The 26,456-nt window shown below is 42.7% G+C and overlaps 2 protein-coding genes across 7 annotated transcripts in view; one reads left to right on the forward strand and one right to left on the reverse strand.

Annotated features, from left to right (window-relative positions):
• POLE2 (DNA polymerase epsilon 2, accessory subunit) overlaps positions 1–2,940 on the reverse strand; it is a 44,548-nt gene extending 41,608 nt beyond the window's left edge. For 3 of the 4 annotated variants that reach the window (XM_509931.8, XM_063793324.1, XM_063793325.1), the window contains exon 1: positions 2,835–2,940. In XM_509931.8, coding sequence (XP_509931.4) covers positions 2,835–2,902 — 68 coding nt within the window. In that variant the 5' untranslated portion in view covers positions 2,903–2,940. The remainder of the gene's footprint in view (positions 1–2,834) is intronic. The other variant, XM_024348720.3, reaches the window with a different exon arrangement.
• Positions 2,941–7,443: 4,503 nt separating this feature from the next.
• KLHDC1 (kelch domain containing 1) overlaps positions 7,444–26,456 on the forward strand; it is a 63,445-nt gene continuing 44,432 nt past the window's right edge. The window contains exons 1-4 of one of the 3 annotated variants that reach the window (XM_509932.8): positions 7,444–7,652; positions 24,149–24,219; positions 24,698–24,815; positions 25,252–25,370. In XM_509932.8, the coding sequence (XP_509932.3) occupies positions 7,557–7,652; positions 24,149–24,219; positions 24,698–24,815; positions 25,252–25,370 (404 nt within the window). In that variant the 5' untranslated portion in view covers positions 7,444–7,556. Of the gene's footprint in view, positions 7,653–21,923; positions 22,074–24,148; positions 24,220–24,697; positions 24,816–25,251; positions 25,371–26,456 lie in introns of those variants that run through there. The other 2 variants (XM_009427763.5, XM_054666509.2) reach the window with 2 other exon arrangements.

A 26,456-nucleotide genomic window follows, 5' to 3' on the forward strand; every position in this document is an offset into this window, starting at 1 on the left:
TTTATTATAGATAACTGAGGACTGAATTATAGATAACTTTAAAACTGTAACTTAGAACTCTGTGCCATCCTTCCACAGAGTTCTAAATACACTTGAAGGTGGTCCATAAATATTTGACCACTGAGTCCCTAAAATCATATACATTTTGGTTGCATCTTGGGACAGTTCTTAGCATAGACCAAAGCCTGTAAAGCCATACAGAATCTTGCCCCTGCCAAATCCCATTAAGCTCATACCATGTCCCTGGCCTTCCTGGCACTCTCCTGCTTCAGGGTCTTTATATGGCCATTTCCTCCCACTCTTCTCTCCACCTAGTCAGGTCCTGTTCTTTCTTTTTTTTCTTTCTTTCTTTTTTGAGATGGAGTCTCGCTCTCTTACCCAGGCTGAAGTGCAGTGGCGTAATCTTGGCTCACTGCAACCTTCACCTCCCGGGTTCAAGTGATTCTCTTGCCTCAGCCTCCTGAGTAGCTGGGGTTACAGGTGCACATCACGACGTCTGGCTGGTTGTTTTTTTTTTTTTTTTTGTATTTTTAGTAGAGACAGGGTTTCATCATGTTGGTCAGGCCGGTCTCGAATTCCTGACCTCGTGATCCGCCCACCTCAGCCTCCCAAAGTGCTGGGATTACAGGCATGAGCCACTGCGCCCAGCCAAGTCCTGCTCATTCTTTAAGTCAGCCCAAACCACTTCGGCAGTGAAGTTCTTCCTTGACTCTAGGGCAGTTTATACACCTTATCATACACTCTCATAGCCCTTCTTTCCTGGAATCCCTTTCACAATTGAGATTAAATAGCTGTAAAATAGTCATTTAATATCCATGGTAGACAGACTTCTAAGATGGCCCCTAATAATCCATTACTCCTGGTAGTTACACCTATGTAATCCCCTGCCCTTAAGTGTGGGCTGGACCTAGTAACTTGTTTCTAAAAATAGAATATAGCAAAAGGGATAGAATAACTTACTGTATTATAATTTTGAAAGTAAAATTTAAAAGTAAAAAGAAATTTAAAAATAACAAGATGTCACCTCCTTGATTAGGTTGCCTCAGAGTTACTAGAAGACTCTCCCTCTTGATGAAGCCATGTTGGGGGCACACATGGCAAGGGACTGAGGATAGCCTCCAGCCAACAGCCTGCCAGGCAATCAGGAACTGAATCCTGCCAACAACTGAATGAGCTTGAAGCGAATGCTGTCTGGGCAACATTTGAGATGATCCATCTTGACTGCAACCTTGTGAAAAGACCCTGAAGTTGAGGACCCAACTAAGCCACACCTGAATTCCTAACCCACAGAAAATTTGAGATAATGTGTACTGTTTTAGCCTTTAAATTGTGGGGTAATTTGTCACGCAGCAATAGAATACATTATCTGCCCCCTACAAAGCTCTTGCTCTCTATTGCACCCCCTTACCCCAGCACGGTGCTTTGCAGCTAACAGATTTAAGTATACTTATGACTGAAATAATTAATGAACAAAAGCTTAATATTAGGTCAAATTCTAAGCGAAAAGAAAGTTAATTCATCAGTTGCTCATGCTTTCAAAATGTCAAGGACCAACTGAACAAAATTCATTATTTTCTCCCAAGGCATCTCCCAAAGCACAGTTAAAAGTCCCATAAAACTCACAAAACCAACGAAAAATCTACACACACAAAAGCAATAAAAACTGATAGAGAGGTATATCCAATCCAGCAGGTATTTCAATATGTATAAAATATTGTGTTCTAGGTCAGGTGCAGTCGTTCACGCCTGTAATTCCAGCATTCTGGGAGGCCACGGAGCGAGGACTACTTGAGCCCAGGAGTTCAAGACCAGCCTGGGCAACATAGCCAGACCCCGTCTCTAAAAAACATACAACAACAAAAAATCAGCCAGGTATGGTGGCCCATGCCTGCAGTCCCAGCTACTTCAGCCCAGGAGGTTGAGGCTGCAGTAAGTCAAGTTCGCATCACTGCCCTCCAGCTTGGGCGAGAGTGAGACCATGACTCAAAAAAAAAAATACATATATACACATACACACACACACACACACACACACGTACATATAGAACTCTAAAACACGGAGCAGATTTAATGAGAGAAATCTTGGAAAGGTTCATATGTTCTATAGGTCCTCAAAAACACGGATATGCCCAGGAAACCTGACTTTCACATAAATTGGCAACTGCAGACGTGCAAGTGGGCTTTCTCGGGTCTCTCATCTTATGTCTCAGCAACCTTCCCGGGAGCCTGAGAGCTGTCCGGGTCACAATGTTGATAACCGGCTGCCATAGATAGGTTGCAGCTTCTCGGGCTCAGTTTGACATGTGCAGAAGAGCCTCGGCCCGCCTAGAAGAAACATTAAACTCCTCGCATGGGTCGGGGAAACCAAAGAAGGCACGGCAGCCTCAAGATCCACCTCGCTTCTTAGAACTTTTTTTTTAATGGAGTCTCTCTCTGTCGCCAGGATGGAGTAGAGTGGCACGATATCGGCTCACCGCAACCTCCTCCTCCCGGGTTCAAGCGATTCTCCTGCCTCAGCCTCCCAACTAACTGGGACTACAAGCGCGCGCCACCACGCCCAGCTAATTTTTGTATTTTTAGTAGAGACGGGGTTTCACCATGTTGGCCAGGATGGTCTCGATCTGCTGACCTCGTGATCCGCCCGCCTCGACCTCCCAAAGTGCTGGGATTACAAGCGTGAGCCACCGCGCCCGACCGCTTCTTAGAACTCTGTCATTTAAGGTCAAGCCCCCTCTCGGCGCGCGGGGAGCCGCCGCGGTGCGTCCCGCTGCCGCACGAGGCAGACAGGCCCCAGCTCTTCCCTCTCGCCCTTCAAGCTGCCCGAGCCCACTCACCCACGAAGCAGCAAGCCCCGCAACTTGAAGGCGGAGAGCGCCCGGCTCCGCAGCCACTCCGGCGCCATATTTGCGATTTGGCGCCACCGCCGCAGCTCCGCCCCTTCCCGGGCGCGCCCCGCCCAGCTCCGGCCTCGGCCCTGGCCCGCGTCGCGCTCAACCCTGTTAAGATCCCCGCTTGGTCTCCGCTGCCTGCGCCGCAGCAACTCAGACCTAACAGTTCGCAACCCCGGACCGAGTAGGCTGAAAGTGGAGACCACCTCGCGCTCCTTTGCTGCCGGGAAACTGATGGCCAGAGCGTCTTCCCTGGTGTCGGGCTGCGTTGAGCCAGCCACAGCGCTCTCACCGCTGCCCTAGACATTGCAGGACTGCGGCCGAGCTTCCCGGACACAGGATCCCCCTTCTTTCGAGGCCATGAGAGCTGTTGGGTTCCCTACTTCGCACAAGCTCTGGAAATACTGTGCCTCGACATTTACCGGAAGCTGTTATAAATCTCCATCGCTCCCACCTACCCCGATTTTTATTTAACTTGAGGGCTTCGTATGCGCCATGCACTGTCATAAGCACTTTAAATGTGTGAATTCATGTGTTGCTCATGACAGCCCAGTGAGCTGTCTTTTCCACAACAGCCTCATTTTACAGATGAGAAAACTGAGACACAAAAATGGTAAAGGACTTGCTCAAGATGAAACGACGAGTTAAGTGGTGTAGTCAGGATTTGAACTCAGTTATTCTGATTTCAGGTGGACTGTCAATCTGCCACACTTCAAAACGCTTGCTCCAATGAGTTGACTAACCCGTGGAGTGCTTATAAGTAAACACGCGGCTTATAAAACAGGAGGATGATTTCACAGTACCAATATAAAGTGACCTCCAACGTATACGGGTTTTTTTCTTTTTTTTAAAAAAGCGAAGTTTAATGAAGGAAGGGAAACAAAAGTATATGTATTTGTTTTTGCATTTTAAAAACCTCTGGGCCCGGGCGCGGTGGCTCACATCTGTAATCCCAGAACTTTGGGAGGCCGATGCTGGCAGATCACTTGAGGCCAAGAGTTCGAGAACAGCCGGGCCAACATGGTGAAACCCCGTCTCTACCAAAAAAAAAAAAAAAAAAAAAAAAAAAACAAAAATTAGCCAGGCGTGGTGGCGCGCGCCTGTAATCCCAGCTCCTGGGGAGGTTGAGGCAGGAGAATCTCTTGAGCCTCGGAGGCGGAGGGTGCAGTGAGCCGAGATCGTGCCACCACTCCAGCCTGGGCAACAAAGCAAGGCTCTGTCTCAAAAACAAAAAAAGCCGGGCGCAGTGGTTCACGCCTGTAATCCCAGCACTTTGGGAGGCCGAGGTGGGCGGATCATCTGAGGTCGGGAGTTCGAGACCAGCCTGACCAACATGGAGAAACCCCGTCTCTACAAAAATACAAAAAAATTAGCCAGGCATGGTGGCGCATGCCTGTAATCCCAGCTACTCGGGAGGCTGAGGCAGGAGAATTGTCTGAACCCAGGAGGCAGAGGTTGCGGTGAGCCGAGATGGGGCCATTGCACTCCAGCCTAGGCAACAAGAGTGAGACTCTGTCTCAAAACAACAGCAACAACAACAACAAAACAACTCTGGAAGGTTAAATCAGAGACCACAAAAATGGTTAACTACAAAGGGGTGAGGGGATAGGGATGAAAGTGAAAACTTTCTTTACAGTGAGACTTTTAATCCATGTGCATGTTTTACATATTCAAAAAATAGAAAATAAAAAGGTGAGCTTAAAATTGAATGCATACTAAAACTAATACACCTAATTGTATATTAAATTGGTAACATAACATCACAAGTGATTTTTGAACACAGTTCTCTTTATTTAGTGAAATATTTTTCAAAGACAAAATACAAAGAAATTTTTAATTTTTATGTAAGAAAGGATAGGAAATACGAATAGAAAGACATATAGTTAATTCTCATTACTGTACCTGTGATAGTTAGATTTTATAAGTAGCCACCAACAAATAATTATTGAATACTAAACCATTCCTACTAGGGGAAGTACAGAATTAGGTTCCTGTGAGCCTCTGGTGACAATGTTTTCATCAACTGATCAACATATAACCTTGTTTTATGTGTGTTTTTATTTAAAGACATCTTTACATTGTGATTCGTTAACACTGAACTCAGGGCCAAGAGCCCTGTAACTCATAGCTGAAGGAAGCTTATTTATCACATGTATTTTCTCCATAAGGCACTCCCACTCTCAAATAATTCAACAAAATGAAAAAGACAGACACACACATACCAACAAACATAAAGCTAGTATGGTAGTATTAATAATTATTAACCTGGAGTGGAAGATACACAGGTACTCTTTGAACTATTTTTTCAACTATTTTGGTTTGCTATTTTTTATATTAAGAAATTGGAGAGAAAATAATCAATTCCAGTTGCCCAGCTTTCTCTCACAATCTGACCTCACAATTCCCCTTTTCCCATAAATGTTCCCAATCATAATTCTCTTTCTCTAATCAATTTTCAACTTCTTCTATGGCTCCTTCACCTGGCCAGCTCATAAAGTCCCAATACTTAAATGAACAATTATATGCTGATGACTCCAAAATCCCTATCTCTAGCCCTTAGCTCTCTTAGACTTCAAATCCAACTCAATATGCCTCCAAATGAACTCACCATTAGCCCTGCCCTCCCCCAAACCTGTTCCTCCTCCCATGTTCAATAACCTAGCGAAGGGCTCCACCCACCTTCCACCCAGTGACCAAGCTGGTAAACTAGGCATATCCTTGACTCTTCCCTCTCACGAATGAAAGTTCCCTGAACAACTTCCGTTCATCTTTCAGTTCTTAGCTTAAACTTTACTTTCTCTCAGGAACCTTCCCTGTCTTCCCTCAATCTGAGTTAAAGGGCCTCTGTACACCCAAGGTGCCCTGGACTTTTGCTATTTTCACACTTACTGCACGGTATGGTAATTGTCTGTTTGCTGGTCTATAGACTCCACCAGACTCTACAGTCCAGGAGGACAAGTGCTCCATTTCAAAAATACAATACCAATATTACTAGTAACAATAAAGTGATGGAGTGAGAATTATAATTGACATATAGTTTACACTAAGTAAAATGCACATATCTGTATGCAGTTCAATGCATTTTGATAAATGTATACACCCATGTAACCACCACCTCAATCAAGATACAGAACATTTTAATCACTCCAGAACACTTCCTGTACTCCTTTCCATCAGTCCCCTCCCCCTCCCTACTCCCAAATGACCACTTTTCTGCTTTCTATTATCATAGATCTCTTTTGTCTATCTTGAATTTCTTCCTTCCTTCCTTCCTCCCTTCCTCCCTCCCTCCCTTCCTCCTTTTTCTTTCTTTCTCTCTCCCTTTCTCTCTCTCTCTTTCTCTCTAAGGAACCTTGCTCTGTCGCCCAGACCGGAGTGCAGTGGCGCGATCTCGGTTCACTGCAACCTCCACCTCCCGGGTTAAAGCGATTCTCTTGCCTTTGTAGCTGGGATTACAGGCATGCGCCACCACGCCCGGCTAATTTTTGTATTTTTAGTAGAGACGGGATTGCCCAGGTTGGCCAGGCTGGTCTCAAACTCCTGAGCTCAAGTGATCCGCCTACCTCATCCTCCCAAAGTGCTTAGATGAGAGGCGTGAGCCACTGCAATCCAGTTACATTTGTAAAGTTAAATATGCATTTATCCTCTGACCCAGCAATTCCACATCTAGAACTCTACTCCAAAGATAGGCTTGTACAAATACAAAATAACATATGCATAACGTTATTCATCGCAGCATTATTTATGATAGCCAAAAAAACCTGGAAATAACCGATATGTCCATCAATAAGAATCTGTTTGAATAAGCTATGACACATCCAATCGGTGGAGTGCTATGAAGCTATGAAAAGGACTGAGGAGACTGCTTGCTGTATCCTGATATGGATCGTCAAGTGAAAAGAGAAAGTTAAGGAACACTGTATATACTTCCTTTTGTGTAAGAAAAGGAGCAGATACTCTGTTTATTTGTATAGTCAAAAATAAACAATAGAAAGTATCATTAAAGTGCACCAGACTTAAGTGCCTTCTAATGTGATGCAATATGAAGTATTTTCCAAAAAAAAATCTGAACTAGAATCTAATAAAGCTTTTAGATACAGCTTCCAGCCTAAAAGAAGTATGGGGAAAGGATGCACAAGTTAATGAGAAAAGACACTGAGGAACCAAACCCAGAAGGTGGTACGGCTGTAGGAAAATAAGAAAACTAATCCATATAACAAACAAATGGCACAGGAGAGAAGGGAGAGAAGCTATTCTAGAGTAAAACAGACGTAAAGTCTTAAGAGGCGTTAACAACGAATTACGGTGCTGAACAAACCAACTGTAGAAAAGACATTTTGAGATAATCAAGGAATCTGACTACAGACTGACTACTAAATGAGGCTGTACTGCCAAAACACAATTCCAAGAGAGAAGGAATCTGCACGTGGAAAGCCCAGGCCCCTTGCCCACTGCGAGGAGCCAGAACGTCCCTCCACAGCCGCGCCGCCCCTGGCTCGACTTCCCGAGCGAGAGCCGCGGGACGTTGCAGACGCAGTGGCTCCGCCTTCCCACCAATCTCGACCCTCGCCGCGTTCCGTTCGTGCGTGGAGCGGTCGGGGCTAGAGGCGAGGCCGCCGGGCGGGCAGGGGTTGTGGTGCGGCAAGCGGCGGGCCAGCGACGGCGCGAATGGCGGACTCTCAGCTGTTCTGTGTGGCGGAGGAACGCAGCGGCCACTGCGCCGTGGTGGACGGAAACTTCCTCTACGTGTGGGGGGGCTACGTGGTAAGGGGAAGAGGCGGGACGGGGTAGACTCGCGCCGGGAGACCCTCGGCCTGAGCGGACGCAGCGCCCGCCACACCCGCTCCCGAGGCTGCGGCCCAGGCCTGGCGCGCCCGGCGCCTGCAGCCCCCCAGCCCCTCCGCTGGCCGCCGCCCCCACAGCCGCGCCAGGGCTTGACGTCGTCCCGCCGTTGCTTCTTCTATTAAAGCCTCAGACCCGGCTCCGGGCCTCTTACCACTCTCCGCCCCTCCTTGCCAGCAATTCAGTAACCCCGGTTTGCCCAATGCAAAGGCAGTTACAGCGCGATTAATTATTATCCTTAAATACTGGTGCAGACCTAGAAGGACCCGAGGACGCCGTGCTGTATCATTTTGTATATATTTCCTTATTCCCACGGCGCGATTCGAAATAAAATATCGAAATCACTGAAGCATTTAAATATTTCTTTTCTTTTCTTTTCTTTTTTTTTTTTTGAGATGGAGTTTCGCTCTTGTTGCCCAGGGCTGGAGTGCAATGGAACGATCTCAGCTCACCGCCACCTCCGCCCCCCGCCCCGGGTTCAAGCGATTCTCTTGCCTCAGCCTCCCTAGTAGCTGGGCTTACCGGCATGTGCCATTATGCCTGGCTAATTTTGTATTTTTAGTAGAGACAGGGTTTCCCATGTTGGTCAGGCTGGTCTTGAACTCGCGACCTCAGGTGATCCGCCCGCCTTGGCTTCCCAAAATGCTGGGATTACAGGCATTAGCCACTGTGCCCGGCTTGCATTTTAAATATTTCTAAGCTATTTTTAGTGGCGTTTCTTTACTAATGACTATTTTTTCTAGTCTCAAAATAGACGCATGTTAGCAATAATATGCTAAGAAATATTATGCTTTAAAATTCTTACTACAATGGAGGTTTGAGCGTATGTGTGTGTTGTGTGTCCATAATCACAGAATTATAGAAGCAAGAATGGTAAAGCTGGAAAACAGGAATACTATATGCCAACCCTCTTAGTTTACAGATTTTTTTTCTTTTTTTTTTTCTTTTTCTTTTTTTTTTTTTTTTTGAGACGGAGTCTCGCTCTGTCGCCCAGGCTGGAGTGCAGTGGCGCGATCTCGGCTCACTGCAAGCTCCGCCTCCCGGGTTCACGCCATTCTCCTGCCTCAGCCTCCCGAGTAGCTGGGACTACAGGCGCCCGCTACCACGCCCGGCTAATTTTTTGTATTTTTAGTAGAGACGGGGTTTCACCGTGTTAGCCAGGATGGTCTCGATCTCCTGACCTCGTGATCCGCCCGCCTCGGCCTCCCAAAGTGCTGGGATTACAGGCGTGAGCCACCGCGCCCGGCCCAGATTTTTTTTCTTAAGCCATCTGGAAGTTCTACTGATAGTAGAACCTACATCTTCTGTCTCCCTACCATTATGTGACAGACCTGTAACGTGACTGAATCATATTGAAATGACCAACATACAGGCATACCTCGAAGTATTGCGGGTTCTGTTCCAGACCACTGCAATAAAGCGAGGTCATACGAATTTTTTTGGTATCTCAGTGCATATAAAAGTCATGTTTACACTGTAGTGTGTTAAGCATGCAATAGTATTATGTGTAAAAAAAAAATGTACATACCTGGCTGGGCGCGGTGGCTCACACCCGTAATCCCAGCACTTTGGGAGGCTGAGGCGGGTGGATTACCTGAAGTCAGGAGTCCGAGACCAGCCTGGCCAACATGGTGAAACCCCGTCTCTACTAAAAACACAAAAATTAGCCGGACATGGTGGCGGATGCTTGTAATCCCAGCTACTCGGGAGGCTGAGGCAGGAGAATCACTTGGACCCGGGAGGCGGAGGTTGCAGTAAGCCAAGATTGCGCCATTGCATTCCAGCCTGGGCGACAGAGCGAGACTCCGTCTCAAAACAAAAAAACAAAAAACTGTACATACGTAATTTCAAAATTATTGCTAAAAAATGCTAAGGATTATCTGAGCCTTCAGTGAGTTGTATTCTTTTTGCTCATGGAGGGTCTTCCTCCATGTAGATGGCTACTGACTGATTAGGGTGGTTGTTGCTGAAGGTTGGAGTGGCTGTGGCAGTTTCTTAAGACAATGAAGTTTGCCACATTGAGCCTTCCTTTCACAAAATATTTCTCTGTAACATGCAATGCAGTTTTGATGTGTGTGTGTGTGTGTGTGTGTTTTGAGACAATCTCTCCTGCAACCTCTGCCTCCCAGGTTCAAGCGATTCTCCTGCCTCAGCCTCCTGAGTAACTGGAATTACAGGTGTGCACCACCATGCCTGGCTAATTTTTGTATTTTTTACAGGCGTGAGCCACCGTGCCCAGCCATGAAATGTATTTTCTTAAATAATAAGACTTGAAAGTCAAAATGATTCCTTGATCCATGGGCAACAGAATGGATATTGTGTAGCAGGCATGAAAAGATAAATCTTGTAGATCTTCCATCAGAACTCTTGGGTGACTAGGTGTGTTGTCAATGAGCAGTGAGTGATATTTTCTAAGCAGCAGTTCTCAACAATACACTTAAACTACTCAGTAAGCCATGCTGTCAAAGAGACATGCTGTCATCCAGGCTTTCTTGTTCCGTTGTTAGAGCACAGGCAGTGTAGATTTAGCATAATTCTTAAGGGCCCTAGGATTTTCAGAATGATAAATGAACATTGGCTTCAACTTAAAGACAGCTACTACATTAGCCACTAACAAGAGAATTAGCTGGTCCTTTGAAATTGGACATTGACTTCTCTCTAGCTATGAAAGTCCTAGATGGCATCCTCTTCCAATATAAAGCTGTTTCATCCACATTAAAAATCTATTGTTGGCCGGGCACGTTGGCTCACGCCTGTAATCCCAGGACTTTGGGAGGCCGAGGCAGGTGGATCACAAAGTCAGGAGATCAAGACCATCCTGGCTAACATGGTGAAACCCCGTCTCTACTAAAAATACAAAAAAAATTAGCCAGGCGTGGTGGCAGGCGCCTATAGTCTCAGCTACTCGGGAGGCTGAGGCAGGAGAATGGCGAGAACCCAGGAGGCGGAGCTTGCAGTGAGCCGAGATTGCACCACTGCCCTCCAGCCTGGGCGACAGAGTGAGACTCTGTCTCAGAAAAAAAAAAAATCTATTGTTTAGTGTAGCCACCTTCATCAGGTATCTTAGCCAGATCTTCTGGATAACTTGCTGCAGGTTCTACATGAGCACATGCTGCTTCACCTTGCACTTTTTTTTTTTTTTTTTTGAGACAGAGTTGCCCAGGCTGTGGTGCAGTGGAAAAGTCTCAGCTCACTGCAACCTCCGCCTTCTGAGCTCAAGCAATTCTCATGCCTCAGCCTCCTGAGTAGCTGGGATTACAGGTGCGTGACACTACACCTGGCTAATTTTTGTATTTTTAGTAGTAATTTAGTAACTTTTGTATTTTCACCATATTGGCCAGGCCGATCTCAAACTGACCTCAGAAGATCTGCCCACTTTGGCCTCCCAAAGTGCTGGGATTACAGGTGTGAGTCACCGTGCCTGGCCTTACCTTGCACTTTTATGTAATGAAGAACAGCTTCCTTCCTTTAAACTCATGTTAGCTTCAAACTTCTGCAGTTTCTCAATTCTCTCAGCCTTCATGGAATTGAAGAGAGTTAAGACCCTCTTCTGAGTTAGGCTCAGGCCTAAGGGAATGTTGTGGCTGTATGATCTTGTATCCAGACCACTAAAACTTCCTCCATGTCAGGAATAAGGCTGTTTTGCTTTCATATTACTCATTTTTCATTAGAATAGCACTCTTGATTTCCTTTAAGAACTTTCCGTTTGGATTTACAACTTGGCTAACTGGCACAAGAGGCCTAGCTTTTGGCCTGTATTAGCTTTTGACCTGCCTTTTTCACTAAGCTTAATTGTTTCTAGCTTTTGATTTAAAGTGAGGGACAGTCCACTCTTCCTTCACTTGAACACTTAGAGTCCATTGTAGGGTTACTAACTGGCCTACTTTCTTTCTTTCTTTTTTTTTTAAGACGGAGTCTCGCTCCATCGCTGAGGCTGGAGTGCAGTGGCACAATCTTGGCTCACTGCAAGCTCTGCCTCCTGGGTTCACACCATTCTCCTGCTTCAGCCTCCCGAGAAGCTGGGACTACAGGCGTGTGCCGCCACACCCAGCTAATTTTTTTGAATTTTAGTAGAGATGGGGTTTCACCGTGTTAGCCAGGATGGTCTAGATCTCCTGACCTCGTGATCCGCCCGCCTCGGCCTCCCAGAGTGCTGGGATTACAGGCGTGAGCCACCGCGCCTGGCAAGGCCTACTTTCAATATTGTTGTATCTGAGGGAATAAGGAGGCCCAAGGAGAGGGAGAGAGAGGGGGGAATGGTTGGTCAGTGGAATAGTCTGAACACACACATTTATCAGTTAAGTTCGCCATCCTATACGGGCACAGTTTATGGTGCCCCAAAACAATTACAGTAATATATCAAAGATCATTGATCACAGATCACCATAACAGATATAATAATAATAATGCAAAAGTTTGAAATACTGTGAGAATTACCAAAATGTGACACAGACACGAAGTGAGCATCACTTGCTGTTGGAAAAATGATGCCAATGGACTTGCTCAATGCAGGGTTGCCACAAACCTTCAATTTATTTAAAAAATGCAATATCTGTCAAGCACAGTAAAGCAAAGCACAATAAAATGAGGTATGCCTATACTGTGTGTGTTAAATAATTCTCAGATTCAAGTTGGTTTTTGTTGTTGTTTTGTGTGTTTATTTTTAATTTGGTTCAGTACCAGTGGGGGAAAATTAGAACTAACTTTTGAGTGCTTACTACATCTGGCATGTGCTAGTTACTGTCACATCCCTAATCTTATATATTCTTACTATATTCCTGTAAAGTAGGTAATATCCCTATTTTATAAATAAGGAAAAGGAGTCGATTAGAGTAAGTAACTTTAATGGACATTTCACCTCAGGGGCAGCAGATACCAACAGACGTGTATAGGATTTCCAAAGGCAACTTTTTAGTGATAAACTAAATTAGGCGATTGTGCTTTATGAGTGTCTGATATTTCCACCATTTATTCTTGATGCAAAGAGTCTAGATATAAAGGTGGCTATATGCACAAGAAATAAATTTTGATTGTTTTGAGTTCTGCCACTTGTAGAGGTGTCAGACTTCATCTGCTCTATTCTTGATGTTGTAAAAGTTAAGTGAAAAATTCCTTTAAAACAGCAATCTGTAATATATCTGTATAGATTTCTTTTGAGCCCATAAATGAAAATATTTTCCCCCTGAGACGGAGTCTTGCCCTGTCGCCCAGGCTGGAGTGCAGTGGCACAATCTCGGCTCACTGTAACCTCCGCCTCCTAGGTTCAAAAGATTCTCCTGCCTCAACCTCCCTAGTAGCTGGGATTATAGGCACACAGCACCACGCCCAACTACTTTTTGTATTCTTAGTACAGGCGGGGTTTCACCATGTTGGCCAGGCTGGTCTCAAACTCTTGACCTCGTGATCCGCCCACCTCAGCCTCCCAAAGTGCTGGGATTACAGGCCTGAGCCACCGCGCTCAGCCTTTGTTTTTTGTTTTGTTTTGTTTTGTTTTTTGAGACAGAGTATCTCTCTGTTGCCCAGGCTGGAGTGCAGTGGCACCATCTCGGCTCACTGCAACCTCTGCCTCCTGGGTTCAAGCGATTCTCCTGCCTCAGCCTCCCAAGAAGCTGGGATTACAGGCACATGCCACCACGCCCAGCTAGTTTTTGTATTTTTAGTAGAGACGGAGTTTTGCCATGTTGGCCAGGCTGGTCTCAAACTCCTGACCTTAGGCAGTTAGCCCACCTCGGCCTCCCAAAGTGCTGGGATTTCAGGTGTGAGCCACTGTGCCTGGCCTAAATGTCTGAATTTTTTGCATCTCGTTTTATTCTTGAAAATTGTGTAATTGATAAGATCATACTTCTTGACGAGCGTGGTGGCTCACGCCTGTAATCCCAGCACTGTGGAGGCCGAAGCGGGTCAGGAGATCGAGACCCATTCCTGGCTAACTCGGCGAAACCCCGTCTCTATTGAAAATACAAAAAAATAGCCAGGCGTGGTGGCACGTGCCTGTAATCCCAGCTAATCTGGAGGCTGAGGCAGGAGAATCGCTTGATCCCAGAAGGCGGAGGTTGCAGTGAACCGAGATCGTGCCACTGCACTCCAGTCTGGGTGATAGAGCAAGACTGTCTCAAAAAAAAAAAAAAAAAAAAAAATCACAGTTCTTCAGGTGGCAGTTATTGAATTGAAATACTTCTTTTTCTCCTGTTTATTAATTCAGTCAGTAGAGATGCTGTAAGAACCACTCTGGAAAATACAACACAGATGTAGATCCTGAGTCTACCACTTTTTTAAATTCCAGGGATTATCAGCAGTCAAGAAGTGTCTAAGGCATAAGTGGAAGGAAAGGGAGACTAGGAGGCAAAAAAGAAGCCATATGGGTAGTATAGGCTTTAAAAAAAAAAAAAAAAGGAGGACATGGCATATCCGGAGAAAAAGTAGAATTCTTCTAACAATTATCTTATTCCGATCGTTCTAAACAAGATAGTTAAAAGGCCCTGGGATCTGGTGGTATTCCAGTACTCAGTAGTTAAGTATAATGATCAGATAGTTCTAGATTATATATTCCAGTCACAATTTTCCTCTTCATTGATACAAACAATGTATTAAAATGGACAAACATATGTTCTAAAGCTCACCGATATCTGTCTAAATTACTAATTTCTCCATTGTCAAACATATTCTGAAGGCCATTATATTAGTATCTAAAAATAGCCACCCCCAGAGGTAAGAGTGATAATATCAAAAAAGTAAATGGTCGATTCTAATTGGTGTCAGAATATGATTTTCCTCTTAGTTGTACATCCTTTCCACATTACAGAAATTCACACAGACTTTGGTGCTACTGCAAGGAACATTAAAAGTTGTGAATAGCTTTTCCAAATTTAGGGGAAAAACTCGGTATCTTGGCATGTTTGCAGGTAGTATGGTTTTCCTATTATGGCCCTAATCATTTGAACAGTATTATTTCTGTAATACAATTGATAATATGTTTTGCTGTGAACCTTTTTTTTTTTTTTTTTTTTAGATGGAGTCTCGCTCTTGCCCAGGCTGGAGTGCAGTGGCGCGATCTCGGCTCACTGCAACCTCCGCCTCCCAGGTTCAACCAATTCTCCTGCCTCAGCCTCCCGAGTAGCTGGGACTACAGGTGCTTCCCACCATGCCCAGGTAATTATTGTATTTTTAGTAGAGACAGGGTTTCACCATGTTGGTCAGGCTGGTCTCGAACTCCTGACCTCAATTGATCCACCTGCCTCGGCCTCCCAAAGTATCTTCACAGGCTGGGTGTGGTGGCTCAGGCCTGTAACCCTGGCACTTTTGGAGGCCAAGGCAGGAGGATTGCTTGAGTCCAGGAGTTTGAGACCAGCCTGAGCAACATAGCAAGACCCTTGTCTCTGCTGAAAAGAAAATAATTAGTTGGCCATGGTAGTGTGCTTCTATGGTCCTAGCTACTTGGGAGACTGAGGTGGGAGGATCACTTGAGCCCATGTGTTCAAGGATGCAGTGAGCTATGATTGTGCCATCGCACTCCAGCCTGGGTGACAGAGACCCTGTCACTTAAAAGAAACAAATATCTGTATACATATGCTTAACTACATATTTCTGCTATGGATATGGATTTAAAGGGAAGAAGGATCAATTTAGAAAATGTTTGAAAAGAATGAAGGTTGGAAGGCTTACCGTGTCAGATATTAAAACATGTCACAATACCATAATAATTAGTTGACTTGATGCAAGTAGAGATAGTACAATGAAATGCGAAAGGAATTACGGAAACAGCCGGGCACAGTGGCTCACGCCTGTAATCCCAGCACTTTGGGAGGCCAAGGCAGGCGGATCACCTGAGGTCAGGAGTTCAAGACCAGCCTGGCTAACATGGTGAAACCCCGTCTCTACTGAAAATACAAAAACATTAGCCAGGCGTGGTGGCACATGCCTGTAATCCCAGCTACTCAGGAGGCCGAGGCAGGAGAATTGCTAGAACTTGGGAGGCAGAGGTTGCATGAGCCAAGATGGCGCCATTGCATTCCAGCCTGGGCGACAGAGTGAGACTCCATCTCAAAAAAAAAAAGAAAAAGGAAAAAAACTACAAAAACAGCCAAGCATATAAGGAAAAAAAATAAGACTATTTTGTATTTAAAAGGTAGCATTTCAAATCTGGGAAAATGATCACTTATGCAATAAATGATCCTAGGATAGCTAGAGGAAAATATTCTTGGTGCCATAGGATTGAAGGCTTAAATACAGAAAAATTAAGCTATATAATACTGGAAGAGAATAAATGACTTCTAAAATCTTGAGGAAAAAACTATAATGGAAAAAATTGGCAGATCAGACTTTTAAAAAACTGATTTTTGGCCAGGCACAGTGGCTTACGCCTGTAATCCTAGCACTTTGGGAGGCCAAGGTGGATGGATCAACTGACACTGGGAGTTCGAGACAAGCCTGACCAACATGGTGAAACCCCATCTCTCCTAAAAATAGAAAAATAGCTGGTCGTGGTGGTGCATGCCTGTAATCCCAGCTACTCAGGAGGCTGAGGCAGGAGAATTGCTTGAACCCAGGGGTGGAGGTTGTGGTGAGCCGAGATTGCGCCATTGCACTCTAGCCTGGGCAACAAGAGTGAAACTCCGTATCAAAAAAACAAAAACAAAAAAATACCAAAAACTGATTTTTAAACACCAGAAAACGAGGAGGCAAATGGCAAAGGAGAAAATATTTGTAACCAGGGTCGGGTGTGGTGGCTCATGCCTATAATCCCAGCACTTTGAGAGGCCTAGGCAGGCAGATCACCTGAGGTCTGGAGTTCAAGACCAGCCTGACCAATATGATGAAACCCCATCTCTACTAAAAATACAAAAATTAGCCTGGCGTGGTGGCTCACGCCTGTAATCCCAGCACTTTGGGAGGCTGAGGCGGGCAGATCACCTGAGGTCGGGAGTGGGAGACCAGCCTCACCAACATGGAGAAACCTCGTCTCTACTAAAAATACAAAAGTAACTGGGCATGGTGGCACATGCATGTAATCCCAGCTACTCGGGAGGCTGAGGCAGGATAATCGCTTGAACCTGGGAGGCGGAGGTTGCAGTGAGCCGAGATCACGCCATTGCATTCCAGCCTGGGCAACAAGAGCGAAATTCTGTCTCAAAAAAAAAAAAAAAGATAACATCCCCATTGAAAAATGAGCAATGGATAAGTGCAATTTACAAAATAAATACAAATATACAAACAAAAGAAACCCAGGTAAAAATTACAATGAGGTTTTTCTTCTCCAATTTGCAAAGATGAGAAAGAATTCTGGCAAAGAGTGTGGAGAAATGAATTACTAGTACACTGGTAATAAGAGTACAAGTTTGTGTAACCTTTTTGAGGAGAAATTTAGCAATGTGTATCAAAAATGTAAGATGTGTTTTCTCTTTAACCTAATAGTTCTACTTTATATATTCATAAATGATCACATTGGTCATCTATGTTATATGGAAGACATTTATCATTCTTTTTAAATGACCAGAATATAAACCACCTTTCTCTATTTGTGGTGTTCCCCTAGTGAGTGAATATTGTCAGGGTATTTATTCTAGTTGTCTCCTACTTATCCTCATAAAATATAAGATATCTAACTTGTTCTCTGTTGTATCCTCAATGTCTAGAACTGGTTACAGCTCATAGTAGGTGCCCAATAAAAGTACCTGAAAGTCAGGTACTAACTTTTCCTGCCTTACTTGCAGCTAGGTTGCAGGCAAGTGGCTAGGACTCCATTGGTTAGATGAATCTGTGCTAGATTTGGACTTTGGAATAAAGATATAAAAAACCACGACCTCTAGAAGATTCTTAGCCTGCAATACAGTTTAGGAAGATCAAGTTTCCTTGCATAAAAGGCAGCAGTGTGGTGTGCACCAGTGACCACAGACCTGCTCTCTTGGCATGGTTTCACACCTCACTCTTCCTTGCATCGACCAGAGGCTGGTTCTCCAGCCTCCCTGATGATTCTGTGAGCTACTTAATATTCGTTTCTTAAAATTTTATTTACTTAATTTTTGAATTTGAAATATATATACAATAGAATGTATAAAATAAGTATTATTTAAATGTAAACAACTGTTTACTTTCCAGATTAAGAAATAAACAATACCTTTATTGTTTATTATGCAGGATAAAAGCTTCCTTTTATCCTGCATTGATTACATTGCTCCCACTACCCCCACTCATACAGGTTACCACTATCTTAAATTTCTTTTCTCTATAATTTTACTTCACATACATCTCTAAACAATATATTATTTGGTTTGGAATCATAGCATATGTTTTCTTTCATGAATTTTTTTTTTTTTTGAGACAGAGTTTCGCTCCTGTTGCCTAGGCTGGATTGCAGTGGCATGATCTTAGCTCACTGCAACCTCCGCCTCCCGGGTTCAAGTGATCCTCCTGCCTCAGCCTCCCAAGTAGCTGGGATTACAGGTGCGTGCCACCACACCCAGCTAATTTTTGTATTTGTAGTAGAAACGGGGTTTCACCGTGTTGGCCAGGCTGATCTTGGACTCCTCACCTTAGGTGATCCACCCACCTCAGCCTCCCAAAGTGCTGGGATTACAGGTGTGAGCCCAGCCTCTTTCATGAATTCTTTTAGTTTTCAGATTCATACATTGCTTATAGTCAACTGGTGTGTGCTTGTATGGCTGTACCTGTTGTTGTTTGGCATCTATTCTGATTGGTCAATGCCTATGCTGCCCAGTTGTTAATAATTTGAAAATCATCATCTCTAGATCCATTCATTTGATGTATATCCTGTATAACATTCTACTCTATGAGTTTACTGCAATTTATCCATTCCATTATTGGTGAATATTTGAATGTTTCTAATTTTTTGCTATTGTAAGCATTCTTATAACATGCTTCCTATTGTATATTCACAAGGGCATGTACATTCCCTAGGGAATCTACCAATGAATGAAATGTTGGATCACTTGATATGCACATCTCCAAAATTATTTGGAAATGTCAGACTGTTACCAAAATATTTGTATCAATTTACACTCCCACCAGCCATTTCCTTGCCCCATATCCTTGGCAACACATTTGGTACCATCTGGCCTTACGTTTTTGCCATTCCAGTGAGTGTGACATGATAGTTCATTGTGGTTTTTGTTTTCATTTCCCTTGGTTACTGATAAAATTGAGCGTCTAACTTTATGGACTATTTGTGTCTTTTGTAAAAATGCTGGCTCATGTCTTTTGCTCATTTTTCTGTTGGATTATTTGCTTTTTTTAACTAATTTATACAAGTTTTAAAATACAAAATTGTGTGAGTTGAATATGTCTTCAATTTATAGCTTGTCTTTTTATTTTTTTTCCTTTTCTGTTTTTTTTTTTTTTTTGAGACAGAGGCTCGCTTTGTGGCCCAGGCTGGAGTAAAGTGGGGCAATCTGGGCTCACTGCAACCTCTGCCTCCCAGGCTCAAGCAATCCTCGTGCCTCAGCCTCCTGAGTAGCTGGGATTACAGGCACCCGCCACCATGCCCAGCAAATTTTTTGTATTTTTAGTAGAGGCCAGAGTTTCACCATGTTGGCTGGGCTGGCCTTGAACTCCTGACCTCAGGTGATCTGCCCACCTCGGCCTCCCAAAGTGCTGGGATTACAAGCATGAGCCACTGTGCCTGGCCTTGTCAAACATATTCTAACCATTCCTAGAAACAGGAAGAGAAGGAGTCAAGGGAGAATTCTTTTTTTTGAAAGGTGAGATGAGGCATGTTTGTATATTAATAGGAATAATCCAGTAGAGAAGGAAAACTTGGGCTGGGCGCAGTGGCTCACTCAATCAATAAATATTTTATTTGTCTTTTATGTGTGAGGCAGTGTAGTAGGCTCTGGGAGCATAACAAGATAGACAAGATCCCTGTACTCATGAAGCTTACAGTTTAGCAGTATTGGTGGTGGTGAGGGTGGGTGTGATACAAAGAACTTCAAAGGGAAAGTACAGGACTATGAGGGCCTCTAATAGGGGACCTTAATACTTTAAACTATTTTAGAGAATAGGTTAGAGAAGTACATTTAAGCTGATTCCCAAAAAAGGAGGAGTTAGGCAAACTCTGAAAGAGTACTATAAGAGAGAAAAGAGAATAGATGAATGGTCCTATCATAGCAAGGAACTAGGAGATGTTTAAGTACTGAAAGCGTACTGTGTGTGAAAGGCAACTTGAAGTTTCGAGGGATAGCAGCTACCATATAATATAGAATCATAAACATTTTAGACTATGCTAAAAGCAATAGGGAGCCATTGAAAGGACTTAAACAGAGTAATGACAATTCACTTTCATAATATTTCTTTCTTTCTTTTTTTTTTTTTTTTTTTGAGATGGAGTCTTGCTCTGTCACCCAGGCTGGAGTACAGTGGCATGATCTCAGGTTACTGCAACCTCCGCCTCCTAGGTTCAAGCAATTCTTCTGTCTCAGCCTCCTGAATAGCTAAGACTATAGGCGCCCGCCACCACACCTGGCTAATTTTTTTGTATTTTTAGTAGAGACAGGGTTTCACCATATTGGCCAGGCTGCTCTCGAACTCCTGACCTTGTGATCTGTTCGCCTCAACCTCCCAAAGTGCTAGGATTACAGGTGTGAGCCACCGTGCCCAGCCTATAATATTTCTTTTGTAAAGGAGTACACATGAGGCTACTGGAACCTAATGCCATTAAACCTTAGACTCATACAGTAGCTCCCCTTCTTATAATTATTTGTTTACTTAGCCATTTAATATGGATTCCTCAGTCAGACATGAGTGTAAGTTTATGTTTTTTCACTGATTGAAAAATTTTTTTAATTTTAATTTTTGTGGGTACATAGTAGGTGTATATATTTATGGGATGCATGAGATATTTTGATACAGGCATGCAATGCATAATAGTCACATCATATAAAATGGGGTATCTGTTCCCTCAAGTATTTATCCTTTGTGTTACAGACAATCCAATTATATTCTTTTATTTTGAAATGTACAATTATTATTGACTATAGTCACCCTATTGTGCGATCAAATACTAGGTCTTATTCTTTCTAACTATTTTTTGGTACCCATTAGCCATCCCTACCCACCCACTCCCACCCTCCCACTAACCTTACCAGCTTCTGGTAACCATCCTTCTGCTTTCTGTCTCCATGAGGTCAATTGTTTTGATTTTTAGATCTCATGTAAGAACATGTGATGTTTGTCTTTCTGTGTCTGGCTTACTTCATTTAGCTAATGACCTCTAGTTCCATCCATGTTATTGCAAATAACAGGATCTCATTCTTTTTTATGGCTGAATGGTACTCCATTGTGTATGAGTACCACATTTTCTTTATCCATTCATGTGTTGATGGACACAAGTTGCTTCGAAATTTTGGGTATTGTGAACAGTGCTGCAACAAACATGGGAGTGCAGATATCTCTGCGATACACTGATTTCCTTTCTTTCGCATATATACCTAGAAGTGGGGGTGCTGGATCATATGGTAGCTCTATTTTTAGTTTTTAAAGAAACCTCCAAACTGTTCTCCATAGTAGTTGTACTAATTTACATTCCCACCAACAGTGTATGAGAGTTCCCTTTTCTTCACTTCCTTGGCAGCATTAGTTACTGCCTTTCTTTTGGATAAAAGCCGTTTTAACTGAAGTGAGATGATATCTCATTGTAGTTTTGATTTGCACTTATTTGATGATCAGTGATGCTGAGCATCTTTTCCTATGCCTGTTTGACATTCTTATGTCTTCTTTGGAGAAATGTGTATACAAGTATTTTGCCCATTTTTAAATTAGATTGTTAGATTTTTTTTCCTGTAGAGTCGTTTGAGCTCCTTATATATTCTGGTTATTAATCCCTTGTCAGATGGGGAGTTTGCAAATATTTTCTCCCATTCTGTAGGTTGTCATTTCATTTTGTTGATTGTTCCCTTCACTGTGCAGAAGAATTTAAACTTGATATGATCCCATTTGTCCATTTTTGCTTTGGTGGCCTGTGCCTGTGGGATATCATTCAAGAAATTTTTTTTTTTTTTTTTTTTTTTTTTTTTTTTTGAGACGGAGTCTCGCTCTGTCGCCCAGGCTGGAGTGCAGTGGCGCGATCTCGGCTCACTGCAAGCTCCGCCTCCCGGGTTCACGCCATTCTCCTGCCTCAGCCTCCCGAGTAGCTGGGACTACAGGCGCCCGCTACCACGCCCGGCTAATTTTTTGTATTTTTAGTAGAGACGGGGTTTCACCGTGTTAGCCAGGATGGTCTCGATCTCCTGACCTCATGATCCGCCCGCCTCGGCCTCCCAAAGTGCTGGGATTACAGGCGTGAGCCACCGCGCCCGGCCCATTCAAGAAATTTTTGCCCAGACCAATGTCCTGGTGAGTTTCCCCATGTTTTCTTGTAGTTGTTTTATAGTTTGAAGTCTTAGATTTAAGTCTTTAATCCATTTTGATGTGATTTTTGTATATGGTGAAAGATAGGAATCTAGTTTTTTTCTTTTGCACCATCTATTGAAAAGACTCAGACATGAGTGTAAGTTTAATTTCCTTGGAACTAATACAACGCTTTTCTATTTTTATGTGTGTGTGTGTGTGTGTGTGTGAGAGAGAGAGAGAGAGAGAGAGAGAGACATGGTAGACAAGATGTTCTTTTTTTTTTTTTTTTTTGGAGACAGAGTCTCCATTTGTTGCCTAGGCTGGAGTGCAGTGGCACAATCTCAGCTCACTGCAGCCTCCACCTCCGGGGTTCAAGCGATTCTCCTGCCTCAGCCTTCTGAGTTGCTGGGATTGCAGGCATGCACCACCACGCCCAGCTAATTTTTGTATTTTTAGTAGAGACGGGGTTTCACCATGTGGGCCAGGATGGTTTTGATCTCTTGATCTCGTGATCCACCTGCCTCTGCCTCCCAAAGTGCTGGGATTACAGGCGTGAGCCACTACACCTGGCCCCCCTTTTTTTTTTTTTTTTAAGAAGCAGGGTCTGCCTCTGTTGCCCAGGCTGGAGTGCAGTGGTACTATCATAGCTCACTACAGCCTCGAACTCCTGAGCTCCAGTGATCCTCCCGCCTCAGCCTCCTGAGTAGCTAGGACTACAGGCATGTGCCACCAGGCCTAACTAATTTTTTGGTGTTTTTTTTTTAGAGACAAGATCTGGCTATGATGCCCAGGCTGGTCTTGAATTCCTGGATTCAAGCAATCCTCCTGCCTTGGCCTCCCAAAGTGCTGGGATTACAGGAATGAGCCACTACACCCGGCCTATTTTTAAATTTAAAGAACATACAATGAGAAACAGCTAAATCTTCTTAGCATGTTAATAACTTATGTATTATATAGTTTTAGAAATTCTTAAAGTGCTATTTTAAAACTCTAGCTTTTTTTTTTTTTGAGACAAATTCTTACTCTTTTGCCCAGGCTGGAGTGCAGTGGCACGATTTCAGCTCACTGCAACCTCTGTCTCCCAGGTTCAAGCGATTCTCCTGCCTCAGCCTCCTGAGTAGCTGGGATTACAGGCATACGCCACCATGCCTGGCTAGTTTTTTTTGTATTTTTAGTAGAGGTGGAGTTTCACTATGTTGGCCAGGCTGGTGTCAAACTCCTAACCTCAGGTCATCCACCTGCCTCAGCCTCCCAAAGTGCTGGGATTATACCGTGCTGGGATTACAAAATGCTGGCTGAGCCACTGCGCCCAGCTCGTTATTTTTGAATTATTATATAGATTCTGAGAACTATGGCAGATTTATGTAAAAATTTATTTTAACTCCTAAGTTTGTTTAAGCTCAAAATAAGTAAGATTGTTATACAAGTCTTATTTATCTTTTCATCAAGAATGTCAGAATGTGCTATTCTATTTGTGATCAGCTTCTTTAGAGATTATCCAAGTTCTGAGTTCTCATTTTGACTAGTTAAATGTATTGTGATCCTTATATTCTAGATTTAATGAACAACTAATACTATGCCTTGCATATAGTAGGCACTCAAAAAATATGTTCAGTGAATTAAAGTTCCTGAGATATCTTAATAAGATATTTAATTGTATCTTTAAAAAATTTCCTCCATTAATACTTCCTGTCACCCAAAATGTATTGCCCTTTTTTTTATTTTTTGATGATCTTTTTCTTCCTGGCTTTATAATCTTTAATATTCTGCTCTAAATCTTATTGTTTTGCTATTTTCTTTTACATAAAGCCCCTTTTAAAGGTTTAATTGCCCTAATTATTTTCTTGAGACTTATATACTTGCTATGTTTTATTTTGATCCTTTATTGTTTTCCCACTTTCTCTTAGAAAATCTTCTTTCCTTTTCTTTTGATATATTTTATTTTATATTGAAAAAGATCCTTGAGCCTTCTTTTGTGTTTTATAGTATTTTACTAGCAATTTTTCTCATCCTGAGAAGCTGTGTAACTGTTTGCTATGTAACTGATAAACATAATTTTATGTATTCTGTATTTTTAGTCTATTGAAGACAATGAAGTATATTTGCCTAATGATGAAATTTGGACCTATGATATTGATAGTGGGTTGTGGTAAGTAATTTTAAATTGCATACTGTCTGATCTTAATATCTATTATAAATGTTTCTGTAGACTCTAGGGAATTTGAGACCATACTTTGAACATACTGCAACATTTCTGAAGTCTCCCTTTCCTTTCCTTTCAATGCTTTTATTTTCTGACTCTTTCATTCCCCTACTGTCTTCCCTGCTCCACTTTTTGTCTTTTAGTATTTCTCTCAAGACCAGTGCTGTCTCTGAAGATTTTGTTTTATTCTGCAAATTTCCAGTTCTAGTGACGTGTGAAATTTTTGTGATTTTTTTTTTTTCCTAGCAGATTGAAAAAGTTTTACCCTAGATCTTCTTAGAGTTTTTACATTATTGGCCACCATTACATTGTAACTGTAATTGACAGTGACAGTTTTCACTGACAAAAGTACTCATGGAGTTTAAAGAGAATTTTAATTTGCCTTTCTGGAAAGTTATGGGATTCCATGTTATTCTTGCTGCAGGAGAATGCACCTCATGGAAGGAGAACTCCCAGCCTCCATGTCAGGAAGCTGTGGTGCTTGCATTAATGGAAAGCTGTACATTTTTGGAGGATATGATGACAAAGGATACAGCAATCGAGTAATAATTTCTTTAATTCAAGAGTGCAGCAAAATGTAATATTTAATGCATCATTTCATCTCACAAGTTACAAATATTTTAAAAAGAAGATATATATAGAAAACCTTAAACTTGTAATTAAATATTTTAAAGCTGGGTTGAAAATGCAGCAGTCCTGCTCTTCTCTTCTTCTGTGTCTTTCTGCTTCAGAATTAACTGCATATTTAATTGATATTCATAGGATAAAAGCAGGATGCGACTCATTTTAATATGTTTTATATATCATTTTTACGCCTAAAACAGTCTCATTTTTATTCTCCAATTTTTAAATTTTAATAGGTAACAAGCTTACCTATTAAAAAGAAAATAATAGTATTAATTCTTGGATCACATTCCCTCTGATATAGATTTAATTTTTAAATGCCCTGTCTGCTAATAGTGTTCTCGTCTTTTAAAGCTTTATTTTGTTAATTTACGAACAAGAGATGAAACCTACATTTGGGAAAAAATCACCAACTTTGAAGGACAACCACCTACACCACGTGATAAACTTTCCTGCTGGGTATATAAAGACAGGTAATGCAGCAGTTGCACTTAATGCATTATGTCTACCTAAGCAAAGATAATAGCTTTGGCTAAAATACAGAATGCTTAAAGGTATGAGTTTTTTTCAGGATTGCAATTGATTTTCTAAATAATCAATATCTGACAATGCCCGTTTTATTTCTTCCTTTCTAATCTTTAAACTTTTTGTTGTCTTACTGCACTGGGTAGGACCTTGAGTAAATCCAGTGCTTATATTTATACTTTCATATATTACTCATTCTTTTTCTCTGAACAATATCTATCATTCCCCTACTCTGAGCATCAATAAAACTAGATGGTAGCCTCTTCATCCCTCTCTCCTTCGCATTCCTTCAACGCCAGTTTTTGTGAGTTATGTTTTTAATCCTTCTGTTCCATTTTTGGGAAGAAGGGGAACTTTAGTTATGAACATTTTAGCTCCTCACTCCCTGCTTATCATTTCTTGCTAATTCTTTTTAATTATTTTTTGTGGTTTTTCACATTTTTATTCTTTATGTCCTTTACTGTATTTTCTGTGATAACTGTCTCTTTGCTATTTGTAACATTGTCTTCATTTCTGAAATGAGTTTTTCTCCCCTTTTATTTCTTTCCTAATTTTGTTTGTTTGTTTTTTGTTTTTTTGGAAATGGAGTCTCACTCTGTTGCTCAGGCTGGAGTGCAATGGCACAATCTCTGCTCACTGCAACCTCTGCCTCCCGGGTTCAAGCGATTCTCTGGCCTCAGCCTCCTGAGTAGCTGGGATTACAGGTGCCTGCCACCATGCCCGGCTAATTTTTGTGTTTTTATTTAATTTATTTATTTGTTTGTTTGTTTGTTTATTCATTTATTTTTGTGACAGAGTCTCGCTCTGTCGCCTAGGCTGGAGCGCAGTGGCGCAATCTCGGCTCACTGCAACCTCCACCTCCCAGGTTCAAGCAATTCTCTTGCCTCAGCCTCCCGAGTAGCTGGGACTACAGGGGCATGCCACCACGCTGGCTAATTTTTTTTGTATTTTTATTAGAGACAGGGTTTCACTGTGTTAGCCAGGATAATCTCGATCTCCTGTGCTTGTGATCCGCCCACCTCGGCCTCCCAAAG

This window comes from Pan troglodytes, chromosome 15, assembly GCF_028858775.2.
Source record: "Pan troglodytes isolate AG18354 chromosome 15, NHGRI_mPanTro3-v2.0_pri, whole genome shotgun sequence".
Lineage (NCBI taxonomy): Eukaryota > Metazoa > Chordata > Mammalia > Primates > Hominidae > Pan > Pan troglodytes.